An 18,909-nucleotide genomic window follows, 5' to 3' on the forward strand; every position below is an offset into this window, starting at 1 on the left:
TTTGCTTTATGACAGGTTTCATTCAGCAGCTACTTAGGTTTTTGCTGTTTCCTTTTGGTTTTGGTTTTTTTTTTTTTTTTCCTCCTGAAATCTGATTGGAGTGGTTCATGGTGAACTAGAAGAAAGAGGAAGCCAGCATGAGGAATATCACCGAGTCTCAGCAGTAACAAAGAGATTTTGCAGACTCTTGGCACATAAATTAATTTCATCCAGAATGAAGGGAAAATGTATCTGCCTTCCTCCAGAGAGGGTGTGGTGAAGTAAACAAGAGCCCAGTAGGGGGAACTTTCCTAAAAAGAGGAAATGAAAGAGGAATTGGTCTCTACTTATCTGTATTTAGCCAATAAAATCAGAAATCCAAACCCTTATTACAATTTCTGCTCATATAAAGTGAACTTCACAGTAAAAATCTAACTTCTGCTTTTTTTCCTGCTTAACTATTTCACCAACAAAACAGTGTTCTAACTTCACAAAGGGGAACAAACCCAGATCAATCTTAAGTTATATATTATACCTTACTGCTCTATTTGAAAAAAAAAAAAAGAAAAAAAATTATTTAGTACAGGTGTCAACAGTAACAGGCTCTATATAAAGTAGACTCTCCATATAGTTAGGAAAAATAAGAAATACAGAGTTAACTTTATATAAGCAGACCACACTGATTTAAATAATTGTAGTAGTGTATTTTTCAAGGTGACTGAGGAATCCAAATGTCATCTTGCAAGTCAATTAAAAAACCCCTATCCTTTGAAAAGAATAACCGTCATTTGCTCCCAACCACTAGAAGACAGTGGATGGTCCTTGCATCAGGTCTGGAGTACATGAGACCAAAGACATCACAATATTCATAAGGCTGAAATGATGTTACTTAACCCTATGCTATTTTATATAAGACAATTTCACATTTGGCTACAAAAATACATGCATCACAAAAAGTTGTATTGGCATATTCACTTTATTGTTATGTTAACAGGTGGCAAATTAGCATTAGGCCACGATTTACATTTATTAATTAAAACAGAACTGACACTTTAAAATAAACATAATATCCCAAATAAGATGCAAATAAACGCAGGAACTCTGCAGAAAAACACTGGATGGTCACAAAGACAAATATTCAATGTACTGAGGGGCAAGGCAAACATAAGAAATGCAATGCTGACAAAATTAATCACTTCAAACACATGAATGAACGCTTCATTTAAAAACATGGAACATCAATAAATAAACTTATGCAGATACATACTAAGTATCATATGAAGGGTGAACACCAAGAATTAGAGCAATCATATAAAGTAGGTATTGTAACAGCCATGGAATACTCAGCACTTCACAGATCAAACCCAAATCCATTTATGCTTCTGCCAGAAATCCAAATGAAACTACGATAAATCATGCACTACTATTTAGAACTTAAATTTAATATTCAGCTATCTTAAACTGAATATTTGATTTGCTGAGTCAAAAGCTGGTGCTCACATTGGGGAAACATGATTTCCCAATTGATTATTTTTATAAAGGAGAAACACCAATTAAGAGAAAATATGAATAAGCTGTTTTCTGGCAACATGAAATGGAATGAGGCTAAGTATGATCCTTCAGAAATGTGTATTCTGGAATGACATAAAAAAACCCAAAGCCACCGAACTAGTATGCAAGACTAATCTCTTATATTATGAATATTGGAAAGAAAATATCAACCAAGTAACTGCTGAATACAGCTAGAGAATCTTTTACCTAACATTTCTTCCAACACTACAAGTATGTAACCCAGACTTTCCTCAGTGAGAAAAAAACTGAACAAAACCAGCAAGAGAACCATCACAATTTTTACCTGAAAGGCAATAAAACTATTTTCACCAGTCACCAAAACCAATTTCACCAAAGATGAAAATTCTACCCTGTAATACAAGCCATATAATTATTTATAGTTTACTCAAACTGAAAAGAATTGAAGTTGCAAAAAGTGCTCTTACAAAACACAAATGTGACAGACAAGATTAAAAACCCATCTGTAACGAGTTTGTTCTTTTCAGATATACAAAATCTAAGTGATGGAAACTAGCACTTCTCGCGAACTTTGCAATACACTGACAATACCATTTCATTTTATGAAAGTAAAATTCAGAGTAATTACATAGCCTACATCAGTGTGTACTGCTACATGCTGTGTTTATTAGCATTTAAGCTACTACAGTATTTCCTTCCACTGATTTGAAAAGCACGCATCATGAAACTGTTCTGTTTGCACACTGCGTTTCAGGCACTCTCGGTCGCAGTGGTGAATTAGGAGCTAGCAGTCTCTCTCAGGTGAGAGGGAACTTCCATGACGCTGTCGGAGTTACTAGCCTGTGAACCTCGCTTCTACCCGCGGCGTGCGCGGAAGAGCTGGAGCAGGCGGTGCGGAGCACCATGGAGAGCTCCCATCCCGCTCCCGCCGCCGCCGCCCGTCCCGCTCCCGCCGCCCAGGGAGCCCCGCGGCTTCAGCTCCGCCGACCCACTCACGGGAGTTCAGGGGCACTTGGCGTCTCTTTGGTGAATTGGAAGGGTTCTGCCTGAAAGTTCATTTCATAGGGACAAGCTGAAAAGGTGGCAAAGCACCTCCCCCTGCCCACTTCCCTGGAGTGCTGTGTAAGACTGAGGGTGTAATTATTCATGGAACCATATAGTTAAGTTGCTGTATATTTAGATTCCAGTTCTGAAACCATCTAGGGTGTATCATGCATAAATAAACCTGTGTAAGATACATCATATAAAGATTAGCCTTAGGCTATGTTGTTTTTACTACTGAAGCCGGTATTCTTCAAAACTCCATTGTACTTACATGAATATCATTCCAGTGATCCTGCACTCCTTTCTGGCACAGAGATATCCTTTCTGTAACAGATATTCACAAAAGCAGAATAGGAATGCAAACAGCTTCAGGCCAGACCTCAAAACCAGCCTTCTCCTTGTTTGTTTATATGGAATTTACCTTCGACTTTTTTTTTTTCTTTTTTTTTTTTTTTTAATTGAATGGAAGAACCATAGTAAGCACACTAGGAAGACAGAGCAGCAGATAGTAAAAGAAAGTCTGTCAGTCAGACATTGGTATAGAAATCATTAAAGCAATGACATCAATGGATTTCACTTTGAATGGACAGTAACTATATTAGTCTACTGTCTGAGGCTTCACAATCCTCCAGTAGCATTCACTCCTGTTTTGTATCAGCTCTGCTTTAGTGAAACATCTTTTTACATTTGTGTAACTTAGGAGCTCTCACAAAATACACATGTGCTCACGTGCAGACTCTACATGTATATATATATTCACACACACAAAGAACTGGAAAGACCGATGCTAAATGGAGTAATCATATAATCCTAATTTTACACATGAACTCTAAGGAATTTAGGCTTTTAAGTTAAATATCTGTCATATCTGACACTAGCTAAGTTTAGACACATCAGTGAAGTGCATCAGCAGTGCATAGTTCATCTAGGGGTTTTGTCTTCACAATTATCAGTATTTTGATTCTTGAGACATTTTGGAACACCCCCCTTTCAGTATATGTATCCATGTTTTTTCCTCCCATGAAAACCAAGGCATAAAGGCAGGGGGGAGGGCTAGGGCAAGAAGATTTGGACCTAGGTCATTAATAAATTACAATTTGGGAACTTCTTGACACATGTAATACACCTAAAGATGTAAAATTCAGAGTCCATCTTCCTTAAAAGGTTTTTTTTTTCTTTAAATATAACATATTTGTTTCCCATATTCAGTTCCGCAGGGGTATTATGAAAACAAATCTACTGTTTCCTAACAAACATTCCACTAAGATGGAATTAGTGATCTACGCTAATAACTTGTGTAATACAGTCTACGGTCTGTAACATCAGAGATGTTAGAAACCTGTCATTCAGTAACAAAACCAGTTGATAAATTGGAAACATACTAGGCCTCTGATAGTCTCACTATACAGTAGTAAACTGCGTAGTTAATTATATTTTAATTGCTCATATTTATTGTAGATTCGAACACATACACATTATCCAATGTTACTACCAACAGCCATTTATGTTTTATTAGACCTTCTCATAAGGCCAAATTAAAAGCTCAGGAAATATTTTTAAAATTCTTCTTTCAGTTCAGGTTATTTCCCTGTCTAGTCCTTGCTGTAAGTCATAGAAGTGTAAATAAAGTAAGTGACATGTCACTTGTGTAATTTACTAAATGCTGCAATTGAAGCAAAGAGTTACACAAACAGCTCAAAAAGCAGAAATTATGGTAACTGTATGTGGATTGATTTGAAACTAGGAAACCTGTCACCTACAATTCAAAGGAGAAACAGTTTTTTCTACAGTTACAGCAATCCTGGAGAACCTGGAAGGTACTTCTTTATGTCCTGATCAAACCTAGACTTGTGTCTTTGCTGCTGGGACACACAGCTTGCAATAATTCAGTCTGTTGACCTCCATGGCCCAAGTCCAGGGCAAATTTTCTAAATGAGGGTTATCTATGCAAAGGATGCAGGATTCCAATTCTTCAAAGTACAGATATGAATGTGCCAAAATATGGATGCTAGAACCTAAACTACCTAGAACATAATTTGGCTAAGGTTTGTCAGTTGTAACTATCATACCAGTCATCCATCCTATCATGCTCAGAAGCCAGCTTATGCAAATTATAATAAAACAAACTACACTGAATGAAGTATAAGTTCTAAAAATAATTTTGTATAAAAAGTGTAAGACAATTCCACACCATTGAACTAATTCAAAAACATAGTAATTTGTGGCCTGAAACATGACTACATCACGTCTCTTAAATCTCTCCTCCGAGACTGTTAACTGCTTTGAAGATGCTTTTCTTCAGTCAGGATTTCGTCAAAATTGGCCCCATTGATAGTAATCACCAGTTTTGAGAATGCAAACAATGATCATAACACTATCACGATCACTACATTCTATTTTATATGAGCTACAAAGAAATTCTATGAATTGATACTAATGGTGTTTGTAACTGAAAGTAAACACTTCTGACAAGAGGAGTATATTTACTTTGGGAAAGGCACAATTAAGTTATTTCAGATTGTTCTTTCACGCATAACTAAGATGGTGCCAGTATTTCAAAGCAAAACTTCACAAAACAAATTACCACATACAGATACAACTTCAGTGATTTGGCTTGTGAATGGTTTTAATATCCTCTGTAATTTATGAGAAAAACAGTAAGAACTTCCAGGGCCTGACCCTTCTTCCCAACAAATTAACATGAAGTCTGTTACTAACTTCAAGAGGCTGTTGTTCAGAACCCAAGAATATACAAAATCGCAAAAAAAATATGTAAGGTATTAACACATAAACCTATGGAGCACAGTTACTCCATTTTGCACTCATATGTAAGCTGTGCTATTTGCACAGGAGTAAGAATAAAAAACAGTCACTACTTACAACAAGTTCTACTGCTCTAATAACATACATTTTTATGGAACTTTTTTTTTTTTTTAATTGGAATCATCAAGAGGGCTGTTTTCAAAATAAGAGTTCAACATTTAGATAGGATAAGCATAGACTTTGTCTCCCCTTCAGGAAATGAGGAAAGAGAAAAATGGAGCAGGACCTTTGGAAACCTTTAAAGACAAAAAGCACAAAACTCTTAGTTATGCCAGTTGTGATGGAGCACAGGAGGAGGAAGACAAGCATTTCTGAACAAAAGGAACTTAATAAAGTGACAATACCCTATTTACCCTTATAAATACGTAAAAATATCAACATGCTCTTATTGGAAAACAGAACATGGAAAGACACAAAATTCTTGCTTTTATTCCTACATGTGAACAGAATTCTCAGGTAGTTTTCCCATTTTGATGCTTTCAAAAATCCTAGGATTTAAGTAACTGAGAAGTCCAATTAGGATATTAATATTAAGAGTTTAAAGGGATCCAGACTTTTTGCACTTTTAACTAGGAATTTATAAGGAGTTGCTCATATTGTTTTGACTTAGAACATAGCATCTAAGTAACTTTCCCATATGAAGGAAATGCCTCTACAGAGAAACTTTTGAAGCCCAAGTTCTTCATGGCTAGTTCCCTATGGGAAAGTATTATCCTGCACAAGAGATTTAAATAATCCTTTATCTAGTAGGATTTACAAGAAAAATAACATTGAATCACTTCTGCTACCTAAGTTACTTAACAAATTTTTATCTTAATTTTAAATATTTCCAGCAGAGATTAAAAAGTATTTCCTTGAATGGCACAGTTTTAGGTACCTGCTATTTTTATATACAGTATATATATTTGTTTATAAATAACTGTATAGCCAGAAGATTGCACTCAGAAAATTACAATTTGATGTTTCAACATGTTTGCAGCACGAAGTCTAATAGGAAGGAGTGCTCTAGTTTTCCATGCAGCAGTACATAGCAGATGCTTCTGATTTCTCATTTTCTTTCTGCTTTTAAGAACGTGTTCACACAACCATTCTTCGAATTCCACACTCACAGCAAAACTTCGCCCATTCCACTGGGTACCTTGTTCCACATTCATGGCAGAACTTTGATAACTGTACAGGTGAATTTCCTTCGTTGCTTTTTGAACTTCCTCCATTGACTGAGGATGCGTAGTCTCCACTGTCATACGCAATTCTACCATCAGACCTGAAAATCCCAGATAAAGAACATTCTCTGTAACTGAATTCAGTGTAACTTGGTGCAAAATTATTCTAATCCTTGCAGTGAGTTACTGCTACTGTTACTGTCATTTTCATGCTTACACTTCCTATTTATTTACAGTGGTATACCTTATAACTCTACCCAGACTCCCCTACTTATCTCCAGATACCCACCTTCCCTGCAACAAAACAAAAAATGCCAACAATTTAGGAGCAGGACCAAATATCTGATTCACTACTTATATTAACTGGAGTGTTTGAAAACTTAACTTGTCAAAACAAGAATGTTTAAAACAATACAATTTTTATCCTACCCTTTAAAAGTACAATTTGTGTGCTTAGCACACAAACTTCATTCAATTTCAAGTGAACCACTCACTTTCCATTTGAAAGATTTTTTTTTTTTAACAGATCCTAAGAGGTTCGTGGCATTTCTAATGCCGCCTTCTGTGCACATCTGAGACAGCTGATGACAAAGGTGTTCTGTTAGATTATAAATATACAAAACATATGGAGTATCTTAAACATGCCAAATAATATTGACTGTGAGTTATCTATTAACTGCAGAGAACAGTATTTTCCCCAACTTCTTTTGTAATAAGTACTCCCCATTAATGAAGGTTCTATTGCTGACAAAACCCACAAAGTTAAAAGCTACCTTGAGTAACTGTCTGAATTGCTAGTTTTCCTTTTGTTTGTTAGAGCACCCGTGCTCATGGTTCTTGCCACACTAGGAGGGGTTGATGTCCGTGTTTTTGTTGCACCTCTAAAACAAAATAAATATCTGATGTTTTATATATAGACACAGAAATATATACAAGAATATGAATTTACAAATAATATAAAAAAATTAGCTCAACAATCTACATGTCAATTAATTGTCTGAAAAAATATAACTTATTTCCTACCAAAAGCAGACAGAAGAGCTTTGGCATGAACTTGTCATGGTTTGGAATGAATATGACTTGAATTTACAATTACAAGCTAAATGGAACAGCAAGTCTCTTCCTGTTCATGTGTTTTACTTGCTATCATACCAAAATACAGGTAGATCCTGCATTACTGGTTGTTTAGTATGTTCTACTGTCTACCTTGAGAGACTAGAAGGCACTTTTTAGGACTGGCAAGGCTTTCAGAGAAATTGAGAGCAGCTGACTGCAGGTTTTAATAGTTTAAAACAATGTAGAAAGGATACCACAACCTTAATACTTTGTATCCAGTACGAAGTCAGTCACATGATTTCTTTTTCTTCATAACTGCAGACTTTTTTAGGAAGCATTCTTTTCAGATAATGCTGTAGATCCTCTTTCTTCAAAGCATAAATATTATATTTATAAACATAAACAGGAGGAGAGGAAGAAGTCTATCCTTCTGGGCATCAGGGCCTGATTTTTTTTCTAGCCTGTCACAGTGTTCTTAAACTTGGCTTCAATAGTATGATCACTTAGCTGTGAAAGCTGCTTTGCCCAAGACACACTGGGTTTATGATAAGCCAGTATGTGATGAATAGCACATCCTAAACATACAGAACATTTCACTGCTTGCTTTGATGAGTAGAGAAACATGAGAATCTCCTGAAAAATATGAGCAGCACTAAGAAAAAAAAAAAAAGATAGGAAGGGGCATCCTTTTACCATCAGTGACCAAGGAGAGAATTTTTCACCATTCCTCAAAAGAATTACCATTCACTGGGATTTCTTCCTTGGTAAGGCTTCAGTGACTATGACATCTTGTGCATGACCTACTAAGTTTTTCTGTTTTCATTCTTGAACACTGATGCATAAATGAAATTTAAGTTGGGACTGGCTCAAGGCCATTAAAAAAAAAAATGAAAACAAGACACCATTAAAAAAAATTAGTTCACCAAGAGCTCAGTCAGCAACAAAAACCCATAAGTGATCATTTTTTTCCTTCTCTTCAGAGGAAACTAACTGCTTCTTTCAGAATTATCAACAACTTAGTCTTGGTTTGGTTTTCAAAGTATATATAAGGAAATGCATTTAACTCCATTAGCTTCAACTGCAACAGTGGCACAACTGAGGAAGAATGTAATAACTCCTGAATTTTAGGCATGTTGCATAAAACATTTCTTACATCCTGCTAAAGATGGCTTTTCAGCTCTGTCCATCACTTAAAAAACTTCAGTGGAAAAGTGATTAAATGATTAAGCACAAAAATGGATATCAGAAACTAAATTTATATCAAGTGAAATGGTATCTAACTAATGTATTCAAGTTCAACAAGAATGGCTTCTACATGCAACAGGTAGAGTGGAATCATCAAAGATTCTGTTTTACTGGGCAGAACACCAACCTTCTCCATTAGTTTTTCTGACTGCCCTCTTATTTATTCTAAAGATTCTAAAGACTGTTTTATTAAAAAAAATAAAAACAACTTTGTAGACTGAAAAGCACTACATAAGTTATATCAGAATTAAAAACTTTAAAAAGTTATGTCAGTCTTTCAGAAGTTACAGAATTCCAGGATAAAAGTTACAAATCTAACTTAAATTACACTGTTACAAGTATGTACGACAGTACAGATGCTAAATACTCTATCTGGTATTATTTCCCCTATCTTGTTTTACACTGAAGAGAGACCTTTGCTTATAATGCAGTACAATTCATTAGAGCTCAATAGCAGAAAGAACACACCGGACTGTTACTTTACTTGTTATGGAAGCTAGAAAAGCGTATAAAGACAAATTCAGCTGTACACAGAAATGGTATGGATCATCATGGATCAAGGATGATTAGACAGTGATGCAAAGAACAGAGCTGTCTCTCAGTACCTTTATAGGCAACTCCATGTAATGTAAAACAAATTTTTCAAAACTATTACTGATTCAGTTTTCTCTGGATTTTCAACTTGGGACCAACATACTACTTTTTCAAAACTAATAGCATTAATGTCTTAAACTGAGGTCTCTTCAGGGCGTACTTTTAATCAGTCATTTTTGAACATAATGATAGGAGTCCTACATGTTTGAAAGAAATTAACATGAAAAATTGTCCACTATTCTTTCCTGTATTTCATCTGTTCAGTTCTCTAAAATATGTGTAATACACCCTCATCCCACTAGGTACTCTGAAAATTCACCTGATGCTTTAAATACTGGGTGTATACTAAAGAAGTTTCCCAGAAATCAGCACCCTAAACACATGATTTTTATTGTGTAGTACAGCACACAGGTCACTGCTTCAACCAGGGCAGGGATGGAGGCAAGGGGAAATAAAAAAATTGAAAAACCACAAAGTGCACTGTCCACCTTGTCTATTGAGGGAGGCAGAGTCCCATGAACAGATAAAACATCATTCAAGGTTTAACATAATGTCTTAATTCTAAAACGTTTAAACATAGCTTTCTGCATAATTTCTGCAATTTTTTTCCCAACTAGTTTTCTAAAAATACAGAAGAAAAATTCTATTTTCAGACTAGAAACTTTAGTATGAGTCTTATAATTAACTTCAATGATTTCTGCCATTGTTGATGAGTAAATCATCAGAAGTAGCAAGTTGTCACTGTCTATTACTTTATTCATCCCAGATCTAGACACATAATTAGCATCAGGATTCATGCATATTTGATGAAAAAATCTTGAAATTGCATCCTTAAGTTGCGATCTGATTCTAGAGACAGATGTCTTCCGACAAAGTCAGACATTCATGATTATCTCAGCTTTTGCCACCACAGCTTGGTCTCTTCTCATCTGTCCAACCTCTGCTGCTTCTATCTACTTGTCCAGTTCTGTTGTTTTTTTCTGTTTTGCTGGATTGTTTTGTTTTGTTTGTGCAAAGCTATATAAATCCCTGTTCTAAGTTGTATCACGTGAAGTATTAAAGGAGTCTGACAACAGATGTGGCTGTGTACCAATGCCACCTTGAACTCTTAAAATCTGGACATACCTTTAAAAATGTTTATTAGCCATTTTCAATTTCAGAAGAAATAAGATAGAAGAGGACTTCCCTTACTAAAGCAGCTCATGCTGTACATCTAGTTTAATTACCACTACTTGCAAAATGAAAAACTGAAAGAAATTTGTTAAAGCAGCTTGTCGTTTTCTATTTACACATTCACAATATGGCTGGATTTTGCTATAAAATATGGAAATATTAAGCGTGCTTCCTAGACAGGGTGTTTTCAGATATTCTTGACAGCTATCACTGTCACCCAAAACAGCTTATAGTTCTGTGCAACATCATAAATAAGCTCCTTACGACTAATGGCATGCATGCCAAAGTCCAAACTTTTGCCATAAACAGTAAGTAGCCACGTTGCCATGTTGAATTTAACATAGCAGGCTAGTAGCTATTCACATTTGTCAAATGCTGCTGGCACATAAGTTATTGAATAACCTCCTGTAAAGAGGGCAGATTTAATTTGTGAACTCAGTGGACATCTGAGTAAGAACAGTGATGTTAGGAAGAACAGAGTAAGTGCCTATATTCTTGAAGAAGTTCTCTCTCTCAAAAAAAAAATCATCAAATCACTGCTCTATGGATAGGGGCTACTGTAAGCATGTTTACTAACTCAATAAGCCAAATTTTCAACATCTTAGTAATATATTATAAAAACTGATCTAACTTTTGATGGTTCACAGGATTTATAGCTCTAACCAAACATGAAAAACAACAACAATAAAAGTCTGTTTGTCTAAAAAGAGCTCCTCCCCCTTTCATTCCTCTTGCTTTTTAAAATAGAGACCCAAGCTCAAATATTCTGGCCATGTCTCAAAGATACTTCAGATTTGGTTACAACACTAAAACAGCAATAAGAGATTTAGACACAATTTTACTATTTAAAGCATTACATTCTCTGTATGAGCCACATAATTCACTACTAATTTATCTTTTGCAATATGCTTTAAGGTATTGTTTATGAAGGATCAGCCCATTTGAATTTGGCATCTTCCACATTATAATAAAGGGTTAATGACAATATATTATCTAGTTCCCTTTTAAAAGATTGGAATACCATTTCTTTCAAACTTAAATCTTAAACTTGCTGAATATTTAGAAGCCTTTATATGAGATAAATTAGACTTAATAAAATACTTTACTGCCCATTACAAAGTCTGCCTTGCTTACATTTTTGGACCACCATAGCTATCCTACAGAAGTAGGGGATAGATGACTAATTGACTTTAAAAGAATAAAATTACTTCATCATAAAACACTTGACTGTAAGGCAGATATTTGTATATTTATTGGGCTTAAATGCTTACTTGAGCTTCACATCATGCAAAGTTAGTTTTATCTCAGGTTTACAAAGACAGAAGTTCACTACTCTTGGCCCTTAATCAATCAGTGACAGAAGACATAAAATCTGAGAACAGTTTTTGTATTTCCTGTCCTACTATGAAGCTGTTTTCCTAGCATGAAACAAATACTTATACTAATTATATTACATACTCTTCTCCCACAACATTTATATTGAAGACACATGGGGCAGCAGATGTCTGTCAAGGTCACACTTTTACTATTCCAGTGCTTTGGAGGAACATTTCTGCAAAACAGATAAGCCACGCTGATTTGTAATACTTACTTCTTTATAGGCAACAACTCATTTGGTCTTTTGATGGTACTGTCTGTTTTTGTATCACTGTCATAAAACCATTGCACATTTCTTCCGGTTCGCAGTGGTGGGCCTAACTTGTCCATCTTACTACTAAAAATATATAAAGGGGTACTCATAAGGAGATTGCTAGATTGCTACTCAAGTTACTGCAAAAAAAAAAATTAAAGTATTCACAATTAAATATTTATATACTCACAAAGAATTCCCATTGACTGAAAAAAAATATGTACAAATCAGATTTTAATAATCCAGAAAACAAAAGGGTTGTTCTTACTTTAAAGAGGAGAGGACTGCATATACTTGGATTAGGTTTCCAATGTATTTTTTTTATTCTTTTTTAGAAAAAACAAAAACATAATGCCAGTTATCCTCACAATCTGTACAATGCAATACACAGAGGCAATACTTTAATACTTTATTATTATGGGTAACATTTCCAAATGAAAGAGAATAAATAAGAAATCCAATTTTAAAATATGAAACAATTAAATTTTTACCACCCCCCCAACCAAAATAAAACACACCACCATCCCTCCCACACATCATCACAAGGAGATTTGTGGTTTTTAAGAAATCACAACTTATATTAGAAAAATTAGGTCAAGTGAAGTTCTGAGTTTTTATCATCTTAAACTATACAGCAAAACCTGCAAAAAGCCCATTGTATCTCTTCCCTTACTTCAATAATGTAACTGATGTTTCTTCTCAAAGCCTAGTAACATAAGTCTTAACTGGAAAACTATGACACTTACAGTATTTTTATTAATCTTTCTGAAATTAAAGAACTATAAACAAACCAATCAAGATTAATGGGAATGTCTGGGTAGCTGAAGCTTAACTATTCTGTAAATTTCCCACTCCTAAAGAGAAGTCATAAGGAAAAAACAAACAAGCAAAGCCAACAAAGCACTCCCTCACACCAAGAGAAATAATTTCTTAACATTACTGTGCAGTTTTCCAATTCTTGTCATACAACCTTAATAAACTACAATGCCAGGAAAATTACTAAACAGCTAATTGCTGCCAAGGAAACATATTATTTTCAACACAGCTTTTAATATATAAAAAAAAAAAAAAAAAGGCTCTTTTGTATCTCCAGCACCCATGTCATACTACTTTTAATATGATTTTATTGTAAAATGAATATGAAAAGGCACAGAACTTGAAGTTTGCAATTTAATTTGGTTTTTGGGAAGATTTTGCTGTGAACCTTGCAACCCACATCACATCTCTAAAGCATGAAAGGAAATCTCCCCATAAGGAACAAAAATTCGACAATGTTTAATGATATTCTTTCATTATAAAGTCAGCAGGGAACACTGAGATTTTAGTCTTGACAATTTAGCCCCAAATAATGCAGGCTGTAAGATAAGTTCTTCTAGACTTACACTTCCCACTCCTCCTCCCAAACAGATATTCTAGTTCAAACTAATTAAGTCTGGAAATGCTTAATCAATTCCTGTTTTACCAAATGCACACTTTTTATATATTTCCCAAGGACTGAGAGCAAGACAGGTCTTTTGACACTACAAGATACACACTAACCTATTATGATTTTCTTAGCTCTTTTCTGAACCTTTAAGAATTTATCAACACAGTCTGTGAACTGCAGTCACCTGCAGCATAGAACACCACAACACAATAACCTACAAGCAGTCATGATATCGTGAAAATAAAGAACTACAATATTCTTCCACACTTTAAAAAAAATAGAAATAATAAAAAAGCTGACAGCCCTTCCATGTACTAATGAAAAAAAGCACAATCATAAAAATCTTCTGAAATGCAAAGACCACCACCAAGACAACTTCTTATTTACCTTGATTTCACTGAACAAAGTAAGGTACAGTGTTAATGAAACAAACAAGGTATTTTAAAAATATAATGGTTTTACAGGCTACACATGCTGTATGGCAAATATATAAGTGGAATTAAAAATTTACTGATACTGGTTAAGTGTGCCACGCATTGCATTTCAGCTGTAAGACAATACTGGATGTGTTACTAACAGATGTATTTCCCAGCAGTCATAAATCTGACCAGCTTAACATGAAATAGTATGTTTTATCCCCAAAATAAAAATGAAAAAGCAACTTCTAAGGGTTCATTTGCCATATTGAAAACATCATGTAATTTTCCAAACCCCAGTTTTAAAAAAATTAATATATTGTCCATAAACGAAACATGCATAAACAATTAATCTGTACATGCAAAAGATCCCTGGCTGGCCACAAACAATGGTGTCAAGTTCTGCTAGGCAAAACAGTTTGCATATGGGGTTGGAGTTTGCCTGTTTGCTTAGCCTTAGGATAGGAAGATCCTACCCATTTTTTTCTCCTGAAGATGCAATTACTTCTGACAGCTTACGAGAACCACCCTACCCCTCAAGAAATGTAAGACAGTGTTCAACTCTGTACGCTTACAAAATACGTATCAAACGTAGGATCTTAACATGATTCACTATCCAGATATAAGCCTAACTACAATGTACATAGAATTAATTTTCCTTTTCCCAGTTCTTCAACATCAAAAAGATGACATCCTAGTTTCACACAATAAATCAAGGTTTTCCTACTGACTACAATACATAATCATGTGCTACTCTTGAACTCTTACTTGCTTCTCTAGGACTCAGAAATTATGCCCCTGTGCTACATTTTCATTAATACTTATAACTGGCTATGCTCTTACTCTGTCCACTTTTCAGGCAGAAAAAGACAACTCTCAGAGCAGAGCTCAGATGACACATCCTGATCTACGTGTACAAAGTAAGCTTCACTAACACTAACCTAGCTTATGTTGATGCTGCTGTGGTGTGCTCTCAGAAGTCTTTTACCTGGGGAGCAGGAGAGAATTCAAATAAAAAATCATAGCAAAAAGGACTTAAAATAAGGAAGTTATGAAACTTGGTTGCATTTCTGGTCATACAAAATCAATATCGCAGTATAATTTTTTAAGTTGAACTTTATATGAAATTAAGTTCAAGAATCCTTTACAGAACTTAACACCTTAGGGACCCAGTTCGTTTTAGCACAACCTTTAACATAAAGGCACGAATAGCTTCATGTGCCTTTCACAACAGTTTCAAGTAGCAGTTCAAGAGTGCCACCTAAAGAGCAAGAGGGAAACTACATGCCTGTATATGTTAATCACTTCTGTTCCACTAGTCACCAGATAGTAATTTCTTTCTCCTTTGCATATTCATCACAGACAACAGGTACCATGATTCTCAGTGTCTGATTAAATCTCCCCCCTCCAACATATATATAATTCATCCTTGATATTGCACAGTATAACTTTAATTCTACTATTAAACCTCACTACCTCTCTGCCAAATCTCGAATTACATCTAGGAAGGTTTCACTTAATTAATATATAAAAAAAACCAACAAAATTACCCTTTCCCTCGGGAAAAACTGCAAGAGCTTGTTTCTTACAGCAAAAATTGGAATTTTACCTGGCTCTTAAATACTTGCCATGGGAAAAAGAAAAAAAAAAAAAAAAAAAAAAATCACATGATCACTTAGCATTCTGTTTGAAAGATTGCCCTTAAAACAATGCATGTGCAACACTGCTTGGTAAATCAGTTCACTAACAACGCAGAAGGAAGAGCTTGATATCTTACAGCATGAGCTCTGCATGACTTAGGTACAACAGAATCCCAGATATCATGCTATGGCTTGTCATTTTACTGGTCAAATCATAAATGTAACCAAAGAAATAAATTTTATTTCATCATAATGAAGGTTATTTTTATGAAATTTTAAAAGTGCTTTTATTTTATAAAATAATCCTAGCTGCAATTAACTACAGCCTAAATTGGAAGACGTTTTAACGTTTAAAGTCTGTGTCACTAGTCTTAACTATTCTCACTCTCTGACTTAGGATGTTGACTGTTAGTGTCTCTGTCCCTGCTCCGACATTTTGTAGTTATTTCAACAGAATCCTACATATTTCCTCCTCACACACCAACAATAAGGCTGAAATGATGAAGGCCAAAATTGTCTTTAGTAACCAATCTGAGGCACCTAACTCTTCCATGTTGTAACATTGCTTCAATGTAACTCCCCACAAACTTGTTCTCAGAAGTGAACACAAAGTAGCTAAAAGAAAAAGGAAGAATTGCTAGGTCTCGACTATAACACATTTAACAGCCATCTGTGAGAAGATCAGTTAGTATGACCAGCAAGAAACCATAAGGGCTGGCTGACAAAGACAAGAGAACAAGTTTTTTAGAGCACAAAAGTGAGAACTGCAGGCAAAACCACATTCATCACATCCTTACTCTTAAAAACTGGAAATTGCATAGGCAATTAAGTGAGGTTATAAACCAAGCTAACTTTCACTGTTTCTCAGCAGAGATCATTAACTGAGAGCTATGCCAACCAGAAGTCATCTATTTGCAGTGGACAGCACACGTGAACAGAGAGAACCTGTGCAAACATCCTTCCACATATTAACTAATATTTGGCTTGGTCACCTCACAATTTTTCCTCCAAGCTTCAGAAGAGGTAATGAAAGACTAGGGAATACATACTAGCAAGTCCAGTGAGCAACTGACTGGTAAAATTAAATAGAACTTCCTTGTTAAGAACTGAAGACCAAAACCTGTGCCTTGTCACAAACTGCAGTTGAAACTCTATCAATAGGAAAAATCCTTTCCTAGACAACTGGGATTCACCACTGGGGTCAGAAACACGCCTTCGAATTATCTCAGCTGACTTTTTTATTGTGGTTTGCAGACCTATTGTTTGCCACTCATCAGCTGGTGTTAATTCAACTTCTGAAAATGGAGAAATATGACATAAAAATCAGTCAATGAATAACAGAGGGTGGGATTTTCTGACAGTTGAAGCATAGATGCCTACAAACAGTAGTGAAGCTGACCTGTAGACCAAAGACTACTAGGACGCTGTGGGAAGGGTGGACAGGGGCCAAAATAATAAAAAAAAAGTATTTTTGACAACCTCATGGAATCTGCTTCTTGTCTGTATCTGAAAGACTCAGTACGAGTGGGTAGAGCAAGGAGGCACAAAACTTCATCCTCATGCTACATGGTGTTAAGAGGGAAGTATGACAGAGCTGTTAATTCATACTGGTGCACAACTTGTAAGACTTAAGAATGATAAACTAAAAATCACTAGTTCTGTGCAATTAATAAAGCTGCCCATACATGAGTTCCTTCAGAATGTCCTTTTTCTTCCTCACAAACTTAAGCCATTGTTTTTCTCCACCAATCTGATACTCATTTTTATAGAAATAAGTCTTCTTCAATCACCGATAGTCTAACTGCAATCACTTTGTTGTATTTTTTGCATTTTCTCTCAGTGCTCCTTGGTGCTCCTCAAACTTCTGTAAAATTGCACTACTTTTCTTCAATCCCTTCCATACATTTCTTCTTTGAGATAGTGTGCACTGACTACCTCCCCCACCACCACCCCCCCAGCAAAATATCAGTAACAGCCTTGATCACACCAGCACTTTCACCTAACTCTAGTAATCTAGATCTACTACTTCTTGTTGCTGTTGTAGAGCACTGGTTTCTATTGACTTATTTGTGCTCCTTCATTTGTTGTCTCTTGGGTATTTTAAGACAGGAAAGGGAAGAGAAAAAGTATCCATCCTTTTGTGCTAAGAGGGAAGATCCTGTCACAAGTGGCTTGTGGTCTGTGGCAGAGGTCTTTTTCTTTTATTTCCATGAATTGAAGGAAGTTATGCCTAACGTTTTCTCCTTTTAAGTCTCTTTATTCCAGAGGAAAAAAAAAAAAAATCATAACTCCAACCACTTTGGCATATTCTATAAATTGTCTACTTTATATCACACGACCTCCTTTGCTGTTAATTTTAATATCAGAAAACACATCTTTGTCTACTTCAATGCTCCTTAAACATTAATGTTGTTTATAAATAAAGGATAAATTCAAAACACAGCACTTGTGAGGCTCACAGTGAAAGAAAAAAAAAAAGCAAATGAAACAGATCACAGAGACTTCTAGAACTAGCACAACATAAATATTAAAAAGTATAAATGACAACATTAAATGGAAACTTACCCTGCTTGTGGGTTCACCATTCCCAAGGAGTTTTTATGAGCTGGTGATAATGTCTGAATTTTGCTCACACTGGACCCAGATGAAGATAGTGCTTTATTTGAAGAGGCACCTTGCAGTTGAAAGCGAGCATGGAAATATAAGAAAACATAAGATTTTTGCTGCTGGAATGATACAATTCATTATATATGTTTTGATTGTAAAATTCAAAACAAGAGTTTTAGAAAAAACAAAGATATGAGGACAAAGCAAGTATGTTTCCAGAAATTTACAGAAAATATGCAATTGAGACGTAATGCTCTGTTCTATAGAAAATGCCCTGAATTTCAATTACTTTCTTCAGAAAGAAAAAGGAAAAGAGTCTAGAATGTCAAAGTATGTACAAACAGAACATGTTTGATATCTGATGAGATCTGAAATCAGATTAAGACGAGTGTTTGCATAATTACAATATAGTGGATGTGACTACATATTTTCACCAATTCATAATAATATTTGGCATACAAATTAGTTACAGAATTAAACAACAGAAAAGTGTCAGATGAGAGATCAGTATTTGATACAATTACACATTACTACATAGAATGATTTTGCAGGTTCAACTCGGAAAAAACTTAATTTGATCCAA

The 18,909-nt window shown here is 35.2% G+C and overlaps 1 protein-coding gene across 2 annotated transcripts in view; it reads right to left on the reverse strand.

The window, feature by feature from the left end:
* Window positions 1-945: 945 nt before the first annotated feature.
* ZC2HC1A (zinc finger C2HC-type containing 1A) overlaps window positions 946-18,909 on the reverse strand; it is a 37,427-nt gene continuing 19,463 nt past the window's right edge. Inside the window, exons 7-10 of one of the 2 annotated variants that reach the window (XM_074898802.1) lie at window positions 18,285-18,393; window positions 12,199-12,318; window positions 7,313-7,420; window positions 946-6,628 (exon numbers count right to left, since the gene is read on the reverse strand). In XM_074898802.1, coding sequence (XP_074754903.1) covers window positions 6,454-6,628; window positions 7,313-7,420; window positions 12,199-12,318; window positions 18,285-18,393 — 512 coding nt within the window. In that variant the 3' untranslated portion in view covers window positions 946-6,453. Of the gene's footprint in view, window positions 6,641-7,312; window positions 7,421-12,198; window positions 12,319-18,284; window positions 18,394-18,909 lie in introns of both variants that reach the window. The other variant, XM_074898803.1, reaches the window with a different exon arrangement.

The sequence above is a fragment of the Athene noctua genome, chromosome 2, assembly GCF_965140245.1.
Source record: "Athene noctua chromosome 2, bAthNoc1.hap1.1, whole genome shotgun sequence".
In the NCBI taxonomy this organism is placed as follows: domain Eukaryota; kingdom Metazoa; phylum Chordata; class Aves; order Strigiformes; family Strigidae; genus Athene; species Athene noctua.